Raw genomic sequence first — 18,554 nt, forward strand, 5'->3', positions numbered from 1 at the left:
CTGCGGAGAAAACCCATCTCGGCCGCTTGTATCCGTGATCTCGTTCTTTCGGTCATGACCCATCCTTCATGACCATAGGTGAGGGTAGGAACGAAAATGGCCCGGTAGACAGAGAGCTTTGCCTTCTGGCTCAGCTCTCTTTTCGTCACAACGGTGCGGTAAAGCGACTGCAGTACCGCTCCCGCTGCTCCGATTCTCCGGCCCATCTCACGCTCCATTGTTCCCTCACTCGAGAACAAGACCCCGAGATACTTGAACTCCTTCACTTGGGGTAAGGACTCATTCCCTACTTGGAGTGGACAGTCCATCGGTTTCCTGCTGAGAACCATGGCCTCCGATTTGGAGGTGCTGATCCTCATCCCAGCTTCACACTCAGTTGCGAACCGATCCAGTGAGTGCTGAAGGTCGCAGACCGATGAAGCCATTAGAACCACATCATCTGCAAAAAGCAGTGGTGCAATCCTTAGTCCACCGAACTGCAGACCCCCTCCCCCACGACTACGCCTCGAAATCCTATGCATGTATATTACAAACAGGATTGGTGACAAAGCGCAGCCCTGGCGGAGGCCAACCCTCACCGGAAATGGGTCCGACTTACTGCCGAGGACCCGGACACAGCTCTCGCTTTGGGAGTACAGAGATTGGATGGCCTGGCCCCTGAGTAGAGACCCCCTCACCCCATACTCCTACAGCACCTCCCACAGTAACTCCCTGGGAACTCGGTCATACGCCTTCTCCAAGTCTACAAAACACATGTAGACCGGATAAGCCTACTCCCAGGCCCCCTCCAGGATCCTTGCGAGAGTAAAAAGCTGATCTGTCGTTCCACGACCAGGACGGAATCCGCATTGTTCCTCCTCAATCTGAGGTTCGACAATCGGCCTGACCCTCCTTTCGAGTACCTTAGAGTCAACTTTCCCGGGGAGGCTGAGTAGTGTGATGCCTCTGTAATTGGCACACACCCTCTGATCCCCCTTTTTGAAAAGGGGAACCACCACCCCGGTCTGCCACTCCTTCGGTACTGTTTCCGACTTCCACACAACGTTGATGAGACGTGTCAACCATGACAGTCCCTCAACACCCAGAGCCTTCAGCCTTTCTGGGCGGATCTCATCCACCCCCGGGGCTTTGCCACTGTGGAGTTGTTTGACTACCTCAGTGACCTCCCCCCGGGAGATTGGTGTTGATCCCCCGTCATACTCCAGCTCTGCCTCTACCATAGAGGGCGGAGTTGTCGGGTTCAGGAGTTCCTCAAAGTGTTCCTTCCAACGCCCTAACACTCCATCAGTTGAGGTCAACAACGTCCCATCCTTACTGTACACAGCTTGGATGGTTCCCTGCTTCCCCCTCCTGAGGTGTCGGACAGTTTTCCAGAACAACTTTGATGCCGCCAGGAGGTTTGAGGGTTACCGCCCCTTGAGGCACCTAAGACCTTGAGACCACAGCTCCCTGCCGCGGCTTCGGCAATAGAGGCTTTGAACACCGCCCACTCTGGTTCAATGTCCCCAACCTCCACAGGAATGCCCGAAAAGCTCCGCCGGAGGTGTGAGTTGAAGGCCTCCTGAACTTGGGCCTCCTCCAGACGTTCCAAGTTCACCCAAACTACACGTTTGGGCTTACCAGGTCTGTCCAGAGGCTTCCCCTGCCACTCGACCCAACTCACCACCAGATGGTGATCAGTTGACAACTCCGCCCCTCTCTTTACCCGAGTGTCCAAAACATACGGCCTCAGGTCCGATGATACGATAACGAAATCGATCATGGACCTTAAGGGTGCTCTGGTACCAAGTACACAGCATCCTTATGTTCGAACATGGTGTTTGTTATGGCCAATCCATGACTAGCACAGAAGTCCAGTAACAAACCACCACTCCGGTTCAGATCAGGGGGGCCGTTCCTCCCAATCACGCCCCTCCAAGTGTCTCCATCATTGCCCACATGTGCGTTGAAGTCTCCCAGCAAGATTAAAGAGTCCCCTTCAGGAGCCCCATACAGGACTCTTTCCAGGGTCTCCAAGATGGCCGTATACTCTGAACTGCTGTTTGGTGCATAAGCACACACAACAGTCAGAGTTTTTCCCCCCATAACCCGCAGGGGTAGGGAGGCGTCCCTCTCGTCCACTGGGGTAAACTCCAACAAAGAAGCACCCAACCGGGGGCTTGTGAGTATCCCCACACCCGCCCAGCGCCTCACACCTTGGGCAACTCCGGAGAAGAATAGAGTCCAACCCCTATCCAGAAGTGAGGTTCCAGAGCCGACGCTGTGCGTAGAGGTGAGCCCCACCAGATCCAACTGGTAACGCTCCACCTCCCGCACAAGCTCCGGCTCCTTCCCCCCCGCTTGCCGACGAGTCCTCCTTCTGGGCCTGGCTCCAGAAGGGGACCCCGGGCTTCCTCCGGGCCGGGTATCCTCACTTCGTGTGTCGTCTTTCATGAGGTCTTTTAAACTGAAACGTTTACTTTAGTTAAATGTATTATGTCAACAGATTTCACATAATTATTCAACCCAGTCTCACGGCATTTTGTGTTATAGTCACGAAATTAATTTAATCTATTGATTCGTGTTCACCAACACGATTTTCACATTTTTTTCGTGTCACACAGAACGATTTTAAATGCAATGTATTTCTATTGGTAGAACACGTCTTTTTGTCCGGTCGGGTCTTGGAAGACCAGAAGCTGTGTGGTTCATAAAAACATGTTCTTACTCAATATCTTACCCTAAGCCTAACCCTTTTATTTTAAATTGTATAATGTCTGAGTTTTTTTGCCGTCAGTGAGGAAAAGAAATGGCTCAGAGCCTCAGAATACTGAAATCTGTATTTTATGTCATTTTTTTTTCCTTCTAATTTGTTATTATTTGGTGCAGGCACGAAACATACTACCAATATAAATACATTGCTTCTAAAATCGTTCTGTGTCAGAATACTTAAATCTGTATTTTTTTAAATGTCTTTTTCCTTCTAATTTGTTATTATTTACATTGCTTTTAAAATCGTTCTGTGTGACACGAAAAAAATGGCGAAATCGTGTTGGTGAACACGAATCAATAGATTAATTTCGTGACTATAACACGAAATGCCGTGAGACTGTGTTGAACTATTAGGTTAGTTGAAAGCAATAATATTAAGTCGAACCTAATATTTGTATTTAAACTTAATATTATTGCTTTCAACTAACCTAATACAGTTAAGTGAAAGACATTCATAATTTTTATGTTTCTTTATATGATTTTAAAGGCAACAGCCAGCCGTAAAAGGCTAACGTTAGGCTATAAATGAACTACATCACGGTATAATGGTGTCTCAACACCGCTAAGCTAAAGGCTGCTAATGTTCGGACGTTGAGCAGTCTCATTTAGACGCTTGTTGTCAACCACTATTTTAATGACACATAGAAGCTACTGACATTCACGAGTGGGGTATTTAAACATTCCATGTCCTAGAAAACAAAAATCTCTTAATCTCGTGTTACGACAGATCTTATAACAGGAACAACGTTTTTTTTAAACTTAGAGCTAAAATGCTAACTAATTTCTGGGTTTTACAGTAGGACTCGTTCCTGCATCTAATACTATAACATCGATTATTATTTTATTGTTATATTAATTACTTTGTGGTATTGGCGCAATAATGTGTAAGTGGTGGCACTGTGCTTAGGGAGTTTTAGCGATAACAATGCAAGAACTCAATTTCCTTAGTTTTTTGTCCTGAGACAAAATGAAACATTTTCACCGCACTCAATATACATGTCTTTATCTACAGCTTGTACAGCATTCTAGCAGCACCATAAATAACACTTACATTATCAAAATAACACAAAATATACAGACATTCAAAGCTTAATTAAAAAAAAAAAAATTAAATGGAATTAAATTAAATGGAATTAAATTAAATGGAATTAAATTAAATGGAATTAAATTAAATGGAATTAAATTAAATGGAAAAAAAAGTATTCAGTTATATTGTTTATTGTATTAATATTGAAAGCTCTACATACCATACAGCAGCTGGCTGCTAATTCCAGGAGACGCGGAGGACAACCAGTCACCAGCTCCCTGAACGCATTCACATCCAGCCCATAGTCCTGAAACACACGGTCAGCAGTCTCTGAAGCATGAGCGCATATTATATAAGACATTTTGATTGAAGGGGACTTATTATGCCTGTTTATCAGGTTCATATTTGTATGTTGGGCCTCTGCTGTGACTGCTTTAATGTTCAAAAATCTCTTTACAGTATATTCCTCATGCTGCACTGAGAAAACTGAAACGTTGACTTTAATTAAATGTATTATGTCAACAGATTTCCCATAACTGTATTACGTTAGTTGAAAGAAGTATTAAGTTTAAATAGAAATATACTAGGTTCAACTTAATATTATTTGAATCAACCTAATACAGTTTTGTGAAATTTGATGACATAATACATTTAATTAAAGTCAGTGTTTCTCTTTTTTCAGTGTGTCTGACCTGCAGTTAACATTAGGTAAAAAGTAATTGAATCGGAATTATTTTAAAAGTAACCCTCCCAACCCTCTTAGTTAGTAACCTTAATAGGTGTTGCATATGCTTGTTTTTTGGAGAAAACTAGAAGCTGTTTCCCCATGTTTCCTGTTAGATAGCTCAGCTAGGCTAAAAGCCCATTTAGCTTCTTGTTAAATGGAAACTTCTTGTGGGGATTTTATTAAATGTTCTACACAAATCAAAACAAAGTGACTGTAGTCTCAGTATCAGGTCAAGGTAATAACATGGCCGACCATTGATATGACTGGGTGTATAATAACGGGCTTCTGTTCTCTACCTGTGTTCTGGGTAGTATCTCTGGGTCCGCTGGGATCCTGGCCAGAATTTCACAGAGAACAATTCCGAAGGAGAAAACATCCACCTGCAACAAGTAAGACATAAAGAACTCAAGCTAATCCCAAATGTAGTGGTTGTTTCGACACCAAGCAGCAAAAAAGCACAAAAGTTACAATACTATAAAAGTGTGTCATCTAAACTTACACTAGAAGTACATTGTATTCACTTTCTGTCAATGTCGTTTTAATCATTACAGCGACCATGTGACTTCTATGTGTCAAAGTTAGCAAAAATGTATGAGAATGTGCATCCAGCTGAGGGAGTGTTCTGTACAAACAGAACTTTGTGTCACCTTGCGGTCGTATGGCTCTCCTCGGAGCATCTCAGGGGCCATCCAGAAGGCGGAGCCCACCAGGGACAGCTTCCTGCCAGGGTCTTTGACTGGCGGCTCCACCACTTCCCTGGCCAGGCCGAAGTCGGTCACCAGAGCCTCCCGACCTCGAGACGTCACCCGGATCAGACAGTTCTGGAGCGACAGGAACAAGGTAGAGCGGTACAGGTTAATCAACCTGCAGTGTTATATATACCAACAGGGGGAAGTGTTAGGTCTGAAGAGGCAGCAGCTAGTTATTGTGTTCATGTAATTGTTACAGTTTTTTTCAGTTGCTCACACACTTAAATGAAACATAACGCATCATTATTTAAAGGGGACCTATCATGCAAAATGCACTTTTGTACGTCTTTTATACATGAATATGTGTCCCCGGTGTTCCAGGGAACTCACCAAGTGTCAGAAAACACAACCCTCTCTATTTTCCTCCATACCCAAATCTCTAAAAAAGGGGCTGCAACGGATCTGATAAAAACTGATCCAGATTTGAACACGTTACTGAGGTCAGGACGGTGGCGCTACGGCTATTGGGCCAATTCTCCACCTATCAGGGGAATGTGGGGTTGGGCCACGGCCGGCCATTGTTGCTCGAAAGCGCTGGAGACGCTGTAGTACATATGTCAGGCCTGTAAGTGGCGCTGTAGTCTGCCACAAAAGCAGCGAAGAAGACTTCTCGCGCATGGTTGCCATGGTTGCCCTTCTGTTTATTCTCCGCTGTGGCTCTTTTTCTCCCTCCCCGAGGCAAGCGTTTGCTCCTGCTGCTGTAATTCAATGCAATCCCTCCCCGTCGAGGCAAGCACTGTAATTCTCTCCGGTTAGTCCACCAGCAGATGACAAACACCCACCTCTCCGCCTCTTCCAAGGAACGAGGGGACCGTGCGGCAGAGTTTCAGTTAGTTTTTTTTTCGCCGGTCAAGATACCCGTTAAAGTTTAAATCTTCCGGACAAAATTAGAAAAGTGCCGGTCAAAGGTCTTCTTTGTTATTTATTGAGCTTTAAAACAAATGAATAATGACTCTATATAATAATATAATAAAACACGGAGGACGGAGATCTCCCCCCTCTTCTGACAGCCCAGCAGCTGTTCAGAGCACGCTCCCTTCTCCTGCAGGGGGGCGTGGTCAGCTGCAGCTCACAGAATCAGCCCCCTGCAAAAACAGTGCTGGAAAGAGCAAATGGAGCGAAATGAGGCATGGCTAAAATGCAGGATCTGTTTGGTATTTTGAAAAAAAAACTATATTTATATACTTTATATAGGTATGGCCCTACAATATATTGTTCAAATATAGCATGATAGGTGTCCTTTAAACTGACACGCAGAGAGCAAATCTCAGCACGTTTAAAAAGAAAAGGGCTCATTTTCCAAACACCTTACACAATTCCAAAAACCACACACCCAAAGTGCAAAACACCTCATATATTCTGCAGAATGAGGCGCTGCACTCAAAACTAATGTACATAAAAAATAAAAATAAAACTGTTACAATACATGACACACCCTTCGTTCATATTACCAAACCTTTGTCCAACAAACTACAGTGTTTTGAGAAAATGAAACATCTGTTAGAAATTGCAATAAACTGTAATAGTAAATTCTTGATCTTTACATGGGCATCCATTGAGTAGGCATGTGCGCCCTAGAAGAAAGTAAATAATTGTGTCTGATAGAAAAAAGCAATTATTTATGGCTTTGTTTGTTTGTGTTCATGTGTGTAGGTGACATCAGAGATCGGAGGAGCACCAAGCCAACTGTTTTGAAAGCTACTAAATGTCAGTTTGTTCACACCAGATCACGAAATATCTTTATATTCAGGGTGGGAAAGTGGCCAAGCATCAAGGTGCAAACAATCATCTTGTGACAAATATTTGTTTCTGGTATTCACATACTTCCTGTTGTTAAAGAACAACAACATCAGTGTTTATTTGGAGTTGTGTTTCTGTCCACCTGGCAGATCAAAGGCAGTATTCACTTTAATGTAATCACTGTTTAGCCTTCACTAACTTAGTCTCTAGCTGCTGTTGAGTGATTCTGTTCACCAGCTGAGAGTGGGCAGTGTACAGGGACTTTTTCACACTGCTGCCTGAAGAGCCTGTACACCAAGAGAGAACAGTAGACCACGACAATTTAAAACTGTTTAAAATGATGTGAAACAGTGGGAGACAATGTGAAACATGTGTGAAAAGGTGTGAGACAATGTGAAGCAAGTGTAAACAAGTCTGAAACCTGAAACAATGCAAAACAATGTGAAATAATGTAAAGAAGTGTCAGAAAGTGTGAAACGATGTGAAACAGAGTAAGACAAAGTGCAACAGTGTGATTCAGTGTAAACAATGTGAAACAGTGTAAGACAATGTAAGAAAAATGAAACACAACTTGTAACAGTGAGTAAGTGGGAAACCGTTGGAAACAATGTGAGACAATGTGTAACGCTGCGAAATGATGCGTAACAATTTGGAATTAAAACTGCGGTCACAGTCGTGCACGCAGTGATGAGCGGGCCCTCGCGTCTATGCACCTGTCGGGGAGGGTCGCCGGTCGTCCCGGCGTCAAGTCGACGTGCACGAGTCCTCCGAAATGAGCCGTTTCTCTAATTTTCGCGTCCTCGACTCTTCGGTCCTCCGGCAGCGACCCGGAAACGGATGTCGGCGCGGCGCCTCAAAGGAATTTTTTATTCGCTAAAGGCTCATCGAGGGTCGATTATCGAGGAGGCTGTCTGGAGGAGCCGTAACCGAGGATGCACTGATTTAGAGGAGAGAGGAGAGAGGAGAGAGGAGAGAGGAGTCTCTCTGGAGGAGCTATAACCGAGGGTACACTGATGTATTCTCCGGAGTCGATTTCAGCCAACAGTGATGTTTAAAAGAGGCGTGACGCATGGCTGGACTTATGTCAACGAAGCACAGCTCTGCAAACTGTTCCTGTTGTGATTATAAGTTATTTAAGATGATCAAATGTGCATCAGACTTTCTGCCCTTTACCGTTTGTTTACGCACTAATCACATCTCCCTTGGATGTTAAGCTATTTTTTTTTTTTTAATACAACTGCTTTCATTGTGACACGATGTTTACAGTGAAAACAGCTACTGAGGTCAGTGCAGAAAGCAGAACAGTGTGTAAAATATATATCGCTCAATAATATATGTAACAGGCCTACATTACACACTTTATTTGCATGCTTTAGGAGACATCTAAGTAGATATTTTTCATGAAACCATGTAGTGCTTCACATAATAAAATATACAAGGGCTGGAGCCTGATATATATTATATGCTTTAGGAGCTGTATATGTGTGTTGTAGAGTGAGTAGGTGTGTGTTGGGGAGTGTATAGGTGTCTGTTGTAATTGAATGTCCCGCCAGCAGAGGGCGTTGCTGGCCTAACAGTCAACAGCCTTGCCAACAGTAGGTGAGTGTGTGTGTGTGTGTGTGTGTGTGTGTGTGTGTGTGTGTGTGTGTGTGTGTGTGTGTGTGTGTGTGTGTGTGTGTGTGTGTGTGTGTGTGTGTGTGTGTGTGTGTGTGTGTGTGTGTGTGTGTGTGTGTGTGTGTGTGAGTGTGAGTTGATGCACCAGGCAGACAGGCAGGTCGATTATCTGACATATAAATGGTAAAACATTTGATTTTTTTGCCTACGAGCTCCCCGTTCAAGCGAACGATTATTCCTTCGCAATTTAGCATCACATTGGATATGTGCTGAATTTGTCCTGGATTGGAATTTTTCCGATTGTTTCCCTAGGAGATTTTTTTTCACATTCTCGAAAAAGTCATGGGCTGTGACGTGTGTCCCAGGTTTTGCGTCCGAAACTCATTTTAGCACATTGCACGCCCACGTTCGTCATTCGTTGCAACACTTTAAATCTCAGTTCATACTCACCCCAAGAGTATGTAAAAAAAAAAAAAAGATTATTTCTTCCATCCGTTCTTGAGTTATACATATGTGGTGTTTTTGGCGCCCCCTATAGTCCAAAATGAAAATGCTTTGGTGTGCCTATTCCCCAAGACAGACTGAACCTATCCTACAAAATATGACATTGTTGATGAGTTATGAGCATTTATTTCTAAGCCCAGCCTTTTTGCAAATACGTTTTGATTAATGGCGGCCATATTTATTGACTGAACATGCTAATTTCCTAGGGTAATGTGTGTGACCCTCCACAGATGCTGTATACTAAGTTTGGTGTCGAAAAACAAAGAATTTAAATTTAAGTGAATATTTCACTGTTTTGAACATTATGCTAATTCAAAAAAAATAAAAGTAGGCGGAGCTTAGGGGTCCAAAAGGATAATTTGTAGAGCAGGTTAAGACGGATAAGTGTGCAAAATGTCAGGTTATTCAGACTTACAGTGCGACTATGTACATTTTTCTGAAATGGGATTTTCATAGGTGGCGCTAGCGAGCAGGTTGGACAATTTGAACCCATTGACTCCAGAATGTCAAATTTTTCACCGGTCCTGAGGTCCGTGCAAAATTATACAACTTTTGAAACGTCCTAAGGCCCTCAAAAATGGGTTCTAAGAACGGGAAGAATAGTGAAGAATAATTCCTACAATAACAATAGGTTCCTAGCACTCTCGTGCTTGGGCCCTAATAATGCATTACAGTGGGAAGCAATGACAAATTGTGTAAAACAGTGTTAAAAACTGTGAAAAAATGTGTAACAGTGTAAAAGAGTGAACTTTCAGAGAACAATCCCCTAGATCTTAAAAAGGCTTTGTTATTCTGTCGTCCTACAACTTTACTTTGGGATTCACTCTCAGCGCTCTCAGGTCTCTCTGAATAATTGATAAATGCAGCTTACGTTTCTCCAAGTCCATACAATACAAATATCCTGATTCACCATGGGCCAGCATCAGTGATAGATCTAGTTTCTGCAGTCAGAGCGTGACATACATTTACTATGGCCTCCCTGTCAATAAAGGGAATTGGGAAAAAGCCAAATCCGTAGTATGACGTGCGTGGGGAGAGGCCCCCCCTCTCACACCATGTTCTGTGTAGCAACTGCACTTAGTGACTATCGATTAACATAACAACACAGTCACTGTTGCCCCCGGCTCCCTGCATTACTGACTGCTGTTATATCTCACATAGGCTCCACCCTATACTGGTCTCTATGGGTACTACTCTCAACCATGCTATGCGAGCATTCACACACTGAGTTTGTATAAACGTAGCCGGCCAATCAGGGCGAGCCTACCTGAATGCGCGCGCAGGCACACAGTATATAAGGTGGCCACGCCTCCTGATCCTGTCATCCTTTTCTCTTCAGAGAGCAGGAAAACACCTCAGAGAAAGTAAAACGTTTGAAAGAAGAAGAAAGAAGTTATCATACCTTCATGGAGTCGCCACTTCTAGAGACCCGGGCCTGTCCTTCGTGCCCTGGCTTAATAGCGGGCGCCGATCCCCACCACCTCTGCTTCGAGTGTTTGTGGGACCAGGATATGGCCGAGGCGGTGCCATTCACGTTCGCCATTCCAGCGGGGCGGATGGCTCCGTTTCCCGGGGAGGAGGATGACGAGGACTTCTCGTTGTCGGGCACTTCCGTGTCCGGCGTCCATGGAAGTCCACCGCCCAGGTCTGTCCGCCAGGACTTCCCCCTGGTGATGACCATGGCAGCAGGCTGGGCAGAGAACCTTTGCCCCGCTGCCGCGTGACAGGGCAGCTGCACATAAACACGGGTGTGTTGGGCGTCTCGCTGATTGCTCTTCCGCAAGATGCCCCCACCTCACCGGATCAGAGCGATTATTTGGCCGCAGCATCGGCCAAATGAATAGCCTGGTCTACGGTGTGGCCGCCGCTGCTTGCCGTGTGATGTCCCTGGGGGATCACGCCGCATGGCACTTTCCACAAAAAAACCAGAAAAAAAACCATGATGATCTCCTGGGAGCCCCCGTGTCTACAGAAGGGCTCTTTGGATCGATTTCCTTGGTCACGTGGATGAGGAGTAGTCGCAGCTTGGCGTATGCTGCTTCTTGCTCATCCTCAGAGGACAGAACACTGTCCCACACCGGCCGCCCCACTGTAACTCCAGTAAAGGAAGCAGCAGGTGGGCGCGCGCACGTGAGTGGAATAAACCTGTGCGGGTTCAAAATACGCTATTGCCGGTGTGCTGTTGTCAGAAAACACACCTTGCCTGGTATAATAGCTCCGATTAATGCATTTCACCGTTGAATGTGAAACACAGCGTTAATACGAAGGCACGTGAGAGTGGCCGCGGTGCGTTCAAGGACCTCCGCAGAAGAACAGTGGGTTACGTATTGTAACCCTAGTTCTAGAGTGATGTGTGTGTGAAAAATGCATTCAGTAAAAACGATAAAACCAGAGTAAGAGTCATCTCTCTCCACAATTCCACATTTCCCCATAATGTCCATTTCAAAGAGACGGCATTATGACGGAGCCGCGGCCCCACAAGAGCGTGCCGCGGTGTGTTCAAGGACCTCAGTAGAAAATCGGCCCTTTCTGTGTCAGCACCCCATGGGCCAAACTTCCTTTTATGTAAGGTTTTGCAGCGGAGTAGGCCACCAGAGAGTACTACAGCTTCTTAGCTGCGGCTCCACAGCTGCTTGCATGTCCCCTAACACAATTTTATGGGGAATGGAAGCTCAGCTGTGTACTGACAGAGTGGATGGACAGGACACTGAGACTGGGTTACTCACTCCAGTTTTGCGGCGTCCCTCCTCCATTCAGGCAAATCTATCATCCCAGGAGGAGATCGGTTTCCTTTCAACAGAGATTCAGGCCCTGTTGCAAAAACAGGCTGTGTCTGTAGTGCACTCTCAGGACAGAGAAAAGGGGCTTTACTCCATGTACTTCCTGGTTCCCAAGAAGACAGGAGAATTCAGACCCATACTGGATCTTCGCAGCCTGAATCAGCACATTGCCTGCGAAAAGTTCCATATGTAAACCAATTACTGGAACTACGGCAGCCGGGCGATTGGTTCACAACCATCGACCTGAAGGACGCTTACTTTCATGTCGAAAATTGCTCCAAAACACAGAAAGTATTTGCGTTTTGCCTTCCAGGGGGTAGCCTACGAGTACAACAGACTACCGTTTGGCTACTCCCTATCCCCGCGCACGTTCAGCAAATGTGTGGCCACAGCGCTTAAGCCGCTTCGCGACCATGGCATGAGGGTTTTCTAATGCGACCTCATAGTCATGGCCAGGTCCAGGGAAGGGGCAAACACAGCCTAATTGATCCAAGTGGATTGTGGTCAATTGGAAGAAGAGCAGTCCCATACCTCACCAGCAGGTGGAGTATCTGGGGATTTCGCTCGATGCAGGCAGACTGCGTGCCACCCTGTCAGAGAGCAGATAGGCATCCCTGCTTCAGGCAGTTTGCAGACTGCGACAGGGGGCAACGGTGACAGCTTTGACCATCATGCAGACTCTGGGTCTCATGGCGGCTGCTCACCTCGTGGTACCGCTGGGGTTACTGCATATGCGTCGCCTGCAGAGATGGTTTGCCGGCCTTCGTTTAGATCCCAAGAGCCACAAACGACGTCTGGTGACCTTGCCCCCCCCTCAGTGGAGAGCAACCTCCGATACTGGGGGTCCCCAAAGTATCTGCGGAGGGGAACTCCACTGGTGCGGGTGACCTCCTACATCACGGCATCCGTGACAGTTGCTTCACCCGGAGGTGGTGAAGCAGATCTGGGCAGTTCGGGAAAGGGGAGGTGGCCTGTTCGCCAACCGGCGCAACAGCCACTGTACCCTATGGTTTTCCCTGGCTCGGCAGGACAATCCACCCTTGGGGGTGGACGTGTTTGCACACGAGCCATGGCCAAGAAAGCTGCTCTATGCCTTTCCACCGCTGCGTCTCATTCTCCCCCTCCTGGAGAGGGTGAGACGAGAACGATTGTCAGTCATCCTGTTAGCCCCAGGTCGCCGCTCGGTGGTACGAAGTGATTGGGATTCCAGCGGTGGTGTGAAGAAAGGAGTCTATAGCCTCTATCATGTACGTTGGGCTCTATTCTGTCGTATTTACAGATACTGGTGGACAGGGGGCTTGCTTATTCCACAATTAAGGTGTATGCAGCAGCCATCTCGTCCTGCCATGAGGGATTGGGGGCGCAGGTAAGCCTTTAGTCAACCGCTTATGGCGCGTTTGCAGGGGGTCAGGAGACAGCGCCCAGTGGTGCATGTCTCCACCCCGCAATGGGATCTGCCGTTGGTGCTCGAGGCTCTGGTCACAGAACCATTTGAGCCTCTGGAGCTCTCCTCCCTGAAGGCACTATCATTGAAAACAGCTTTGCTGTTTGCCTTGACTTCGGACAAGAGAGTGTGCGAGCTGACCGCTCTGTCGGTGTACCCGAGTTTCCTTTTGATTCGGGGTGACTGTAGTGGGGTGACACTCTGACCGAACCCATCCTTTGTTCCCAAGAACCTAAGGAGTTCGTTCAGGTCGAGGGCTATACAGTTAGACGGATTTAGTCTTCCACCCCATATTGGGGACAGGGAGGCTAAATTGCACCTCCTCTGCCCGGTGCGTGCGCTGGCATGTTATGTAGGGTGCACGGCTTCCATTAGGCGCACTGAACAGCTGTTTGTGTGCTTTTGGGATGGTGTGGCCGGTAAAGCTCTGTCCAAGAAACGCCTGTCCATAGGCATGGGAAATGCACTCGCAGAGCCATCCTGTCAGAGCCTTCCCCACTGGGGTCCATGCACACTCTATACGTGGTATGGCTGTATCAACAGCTTTGTTCAACAGCGTGAGTGTGGAGGGCATATGCACGGCGGCGTCTTGGTCTACGCCAGGCCCCTTCATAAGGTTTTATCTCTTGGACATGTCTGGCTCCTTTTCATCGTCTGTGCTTGCTGGGGCAACACAGGACTGGTGAGGGGGGGGGGGGGCTGTGGGTCAGTAGGTATCTGACCCCCCCCCTGGACATAATGCACTTATGTTCTCCCCATGCTCCTTAGGGACCCGGGAAACATGGTGCACGGTAAGCCACATGCAGGGCTGAAGACTCTCTCCGCCTGCCTGTGGGCGGGCGGGGAGAGCCTTCTTCACTATTTTCCATGCACACTCTACACGAGGTAAGCGTGTGTGAGTGTGCTCTACCCAGCCAAGTAAGCTGCAGCCCCGACTTCTCCATGGTCTCAACCGGATGAGAGGCAGTTGGGGTGCGGTGGCTGTTAACCAAAGGCCGGTCAGGGGCAGTGTGATGGGTCGATGTTGTTGGACGACAGGGCATTTATCCATCAGTGCTCCACCCACTGTACCCATAGAGTCCAGTAGAGGGGCCCTGTCTTTCCTATGCCGCTCGCTGAAGAGGGTGTAGGATGACAGGATCAGGAGGCGTGGCCGCCTTATATACTGTGTGCCTGCACGCACATTCAGGTAGGCTCGCCCTGATTGGCTGGCTACGTTTATACAAACTCAGTGTGTGAATGCTCGCATAGCATTGTTGAGAGTAGTACCCATAGAGTCCAGTAGGGGGCTCCACCTGTGCTCATATAACTATAACTAACCCCCCGTTTCTGTTCAGCCTGGCACACACACACACACACACACACACACACACACACACACACAACACACACACACACACACACACACACCCACACACACACACACACACACACACACACACACACACACACACACACACACACACACACACACACACACACACACACCACACACACAGTTGGCAAGGCTGTTGACTGTTAGGCCAGCAACGCCCTCTGCTGGCGGGATATTCAATTACAACAGACACCTATACACTCCACAACACACACCTACTCACTCTACAACACACATAGACAGCTCCCAAAGCTACTTAGATGTCTCCTAAAGCAGTGGTTCCTAACCTGGGGGGCGCCAAAGATCGCAGGGGGGGGCGCCAGGCCTCAGATGATTTGAGGCCAAATATCATATTTAGACTTTTTTTTTTACATATAATTGTAACGCAATACATGATTGTCACTAAAAGCCTTGTCTCTACATTACAATAAAATATAAAAAATAATTGATTAATTAATTTGAATAAAAATTCAAGTTAGTAGCTATTATAGGCATAAAAAGACAGAAATGTATAATTCTTTCTTTAATAGAAATGTTTCTTCTGCCCGTAAAGTGTCCAAACCAGGCTTTTCTGGATAAGCGCATTTTTAAAACATAGTCATTGTCCATGCCGGTTTCAGTTGGATTATTTGTCACAGTTGCTCCGATCAGATCGGTCTCCTCCATTTTGTAGATTATTTACGACTTTTGTATCCACATAAACACATCGGCAAAATCCGGCTTACTTTGAACATGTGTTTTAAACAGTTGAATCCCTTTGTGAATTGTTTCCACTTGCGCCGTCCTTTAATTTCTTCATACAGCGGGAATCCAAATGAATTAATCCTGAGTCCAATAACCATCAAAGTCACTCCAATAGTGCTCCTTAATTACGCTTTCATCCTCCTTTAACAAAATACTTCACATTCATCCAGTTTGTGACAGTAGTTGTAGCATTTTGAGACTTTTAAACTTTGTGTATGTAATGTAAATGTAACTTGTGTAATGCTTACATGCTGCTGGAACAACAATTATTTCCCAATTTTGGGATAAATAAAGTTGTTCTCTATCTAGACAGGAAATAGAATGACAAAAAGAGAGTGGTTGATGAAACAAAGGTTCATCGTCAGGTCCTCAGTGTGTCGGCCACCAGGGGGCTCCAGAGTCACAAGTAATGAAGGTCTGAGTTCAGGCTCTGATGGTGTCATCCTGTTCTCAGGTTCTCCATCTGTCCTACTGCTCTTATATTGTGTATGAACTACAGGTCAGGTATAAAGGATGAGACGACCCTTTAATGATGCCTGGGGGCACTAGGGGGGCAGAGGTGGAGGCTCTTACCTTGGAGTTGAGGTCTCTGTGGTAAATGTTCTTGTAGTGCAAGTAGATCATTCCTCTGCTTATATCACAGGCCAGCTCCACCTTCTCTCTCCAGCACAGTGGAACATCTTTCCCGACCAGAAGCTCCTCCAGACAGCCCCCGTTCATATACTGCAACAAACAGGACCAGGTTATACACAAGGCAAACATACACCTAACCAGGATGCATACAAACTGAGCAGTTAAACTGTAAAACTGTTGCAATTCAAAGAAAAGCTACAAATGTGATTATGTGAACATAACATTTCCTATCTTATTATTAGCAATGACTCCATGTCTGGCTGCACAATAACTGTTTTATTATCAATATCATCTCATATCTTTGTAATCTCTAGTGTTTTTCCACTGCCTGTGAACACGCACAGAAACCATGACTCATGAGGTGTGAAAATAAAAAAAGGAGTAGAGATCACCTCTAAGATTGGATAGAGTCTGTCTTCTTTCACACAGATTCCAAGATATCTGGAATAAAAGAAAATGTGTTTGTTATATTATTTATCGTCCACCTTCATTATGAGTTAGTTTAGTTTATCAAGGAAATTTGATAAGAGCGTTTAATAAAGGATTAATGATTAAAGACATTTCTCATATAAACAGTTTGTTAGTCAGTCCTTAGCGTGTGACTTCCGTGTCGGTGGCTCTCAAACTAAAAGTCCTTCATCTCTACTGGAGAAATACATATTTGAAAACCTGGCTTACTAACTTCCTAAAAACATCCCTGTAGTTTTTATAAATGTTTTCGATGTATTACATTTTATTTCAAACATCAGATTCAGAATACCTTTATTCATCCCACAGAGAGGACATTTACATTGTTACAGCAAAGGAAAGATAGAGAGAAAAAATGAATCACTAGATAAAAGGCATTATGGGCTTAGATATGTCTCTTAAGTATTTGTGTGAACATAAAAATAATTTGTGTGTAAATATGTGATTTGTAAATGTAAAACACCATCCACAAATGCATTTAAAAGATTTGCAAACTCACAAATAAATGTGCAAATGTAAAACGGATCTGCAAATACACTAAATATTTTTACAAATAAAAAAAAGATCTTTGAATATCTCTTTAACATTTACAACTTTCGATCAGGCATTTGTGAATCCATTTTGTATTTGTCGACCAAAAATGCGCTTGTGGATCGTCTTTTTACACACACAGTTTTGAGACAAACTTTCCGCCGGTCTCGGCTAAAATCTACTCGTGTCACTCGGTTATTTTCGGAAACCACGTGATGTCCTGCTGATGACGACATTTCCGCATGGTTTTCAAAGTAATGTAAAGTATGGTTTGTTTAATGCGCTGTTTTTTTAATGAACAGCAGAACGTTAGATGCATTCTTTATCACCATCATCATCATGTTATAGTGATACAGTTAGTTTGTGTTAGTTTATTAGTTCAACTTTCTTCATTGTTTTTTGTGTATTCAGTCAAGCGGGTCAAAGTTACAAAGCACTTCACATCTTATTAATCGGCCTAGTTTTACCTTACCAGTGCAGTGGTAAGGTGATCTGTAGAAAAGCACCGTATTTAGGTCAGCCTTCATAGTAAGGCTACATTAAATGTTATAATATTCATCGTGTCCTTTCTACTGTATATGCATATATATCTTTCATTTGTATTTAATGTTATTATGTTTATACTTGTTTCCACACATTTCACAATTTGGGATGAATGAAGTATTTATCTATCGATCTATCTATCTATCTAGGGGCGGCGCCAGGCGGTAGCTTGCAGTTGCTACAGCAACACCAACAATTGGCCTAGCAACTGCTAAGCAACCCCAAGAAATGTATGCTTTTTTTTTTAATTATGTGAAATTCATAATTTGAAAAATGTAGGTAGGTAGGTAGGTAGGTAGGTAGGTAGGTAGGTAGGTAGGTAGGTTGGTAGGTTGGTAGGTAGGTAGGTAGGTAGGTATAGGTAGGTATAGGTAGGTAGGTAGGTAGGTAGGTATAGGTAGGTAGGTAGGTAGGTAGGTAGGTAGGTAGGTAGGTAGGTAGGTAGGTAGGTAGGTAGGTAGGTAGGTAGGTAGGTAGGTAGGTAGGTAGGTTGGTAGGTAGGTAGGTAGGTATAGGTAGGTAGGTAGGTAGGTAGGTAGGTAGGTAGGTAGGTAGGTAGAGGGCCGTCCTTCCCCACAGGCCGATCATGCAGACTGCGTGGGGCCTCACCTTGCGGAGGGCGCCTCATCTTGAGGAGGGTGCCTCAACTGAGCCGAAAATGTGACGCACCTATGCGCTTATGCGGCGCAATTCGTGTGGTGCGGCACGGTTTCGCCGCTGCGAGGCTCCACTAGCACTACTATATATAGATGGATAGATGGATAGATGGATAGATAGATAGATACTTAATTCATCCCTAATTGTGAAATGTGTGGAAACAAGTATAAACATAATAACATTAAATACAAATGAAAGCAATAGACAGGAATATATGCATATACAGTAGAAAGGACACGATGAATATTATTACTATGAAGGCTGACC

The 18,554-nt window shown here is 45.3% G+C and overlaps 1 protein-coding gene across 5 annotated transcripts in view; it reads right to left on the minus strand.

The window, feature by feature from the left end:
* The window catches only part of zgc:162952 (PKc_LIMK_like_unk domain-containing protein), a 47,455-nt gene that overhangs the window by 3,874 nt on the left and 25,027 nt on the right, over positions 1–18,554 (minus strand). For all 5 annotated transcript variants that reach the window (XM_034118230.1, XM_034118227.1, XM_034118229.1 and 2 more), the window contains 5 exons: positions 16,481–16,529; positions 16,029–16,178; positions 5,153–5,326; positions 4,802–4,885; positions 3,999–4,085 (listed from right to left, as the gene is read on the minus strand). In XM_034118230.1, coding sequence (XP_033974121.1) covers positions 3,999–4,085; positions 4,802–4,885; positions 5,153–5,326; positions 16,029–16,178; positions 16,481–16,529 — 544 coding nt within the window. The remainder of the gene's footprint in view (positions 1–3,998; positions 4,086–4,801; positions 4,886–5,152; positions 5,327–16,028; positions 16,179–16,480; positions 16,530–18,554) is intronic.

Source organism: Trematomus bernacchii, unplaced genomic scaffold, assembly GCF_902827165.1.
Source record: "Trematomus bernacchii unplaced genomic scaffold, fTreBer1.1, whole genome shotgun sequence".
NCBI classification, from domain to species: Eukaryota; Metazoa; Chordata; class Actinopteri; order Perciformes; family Nototheniidae; genus Trematomus; species Trematomus bernacchii.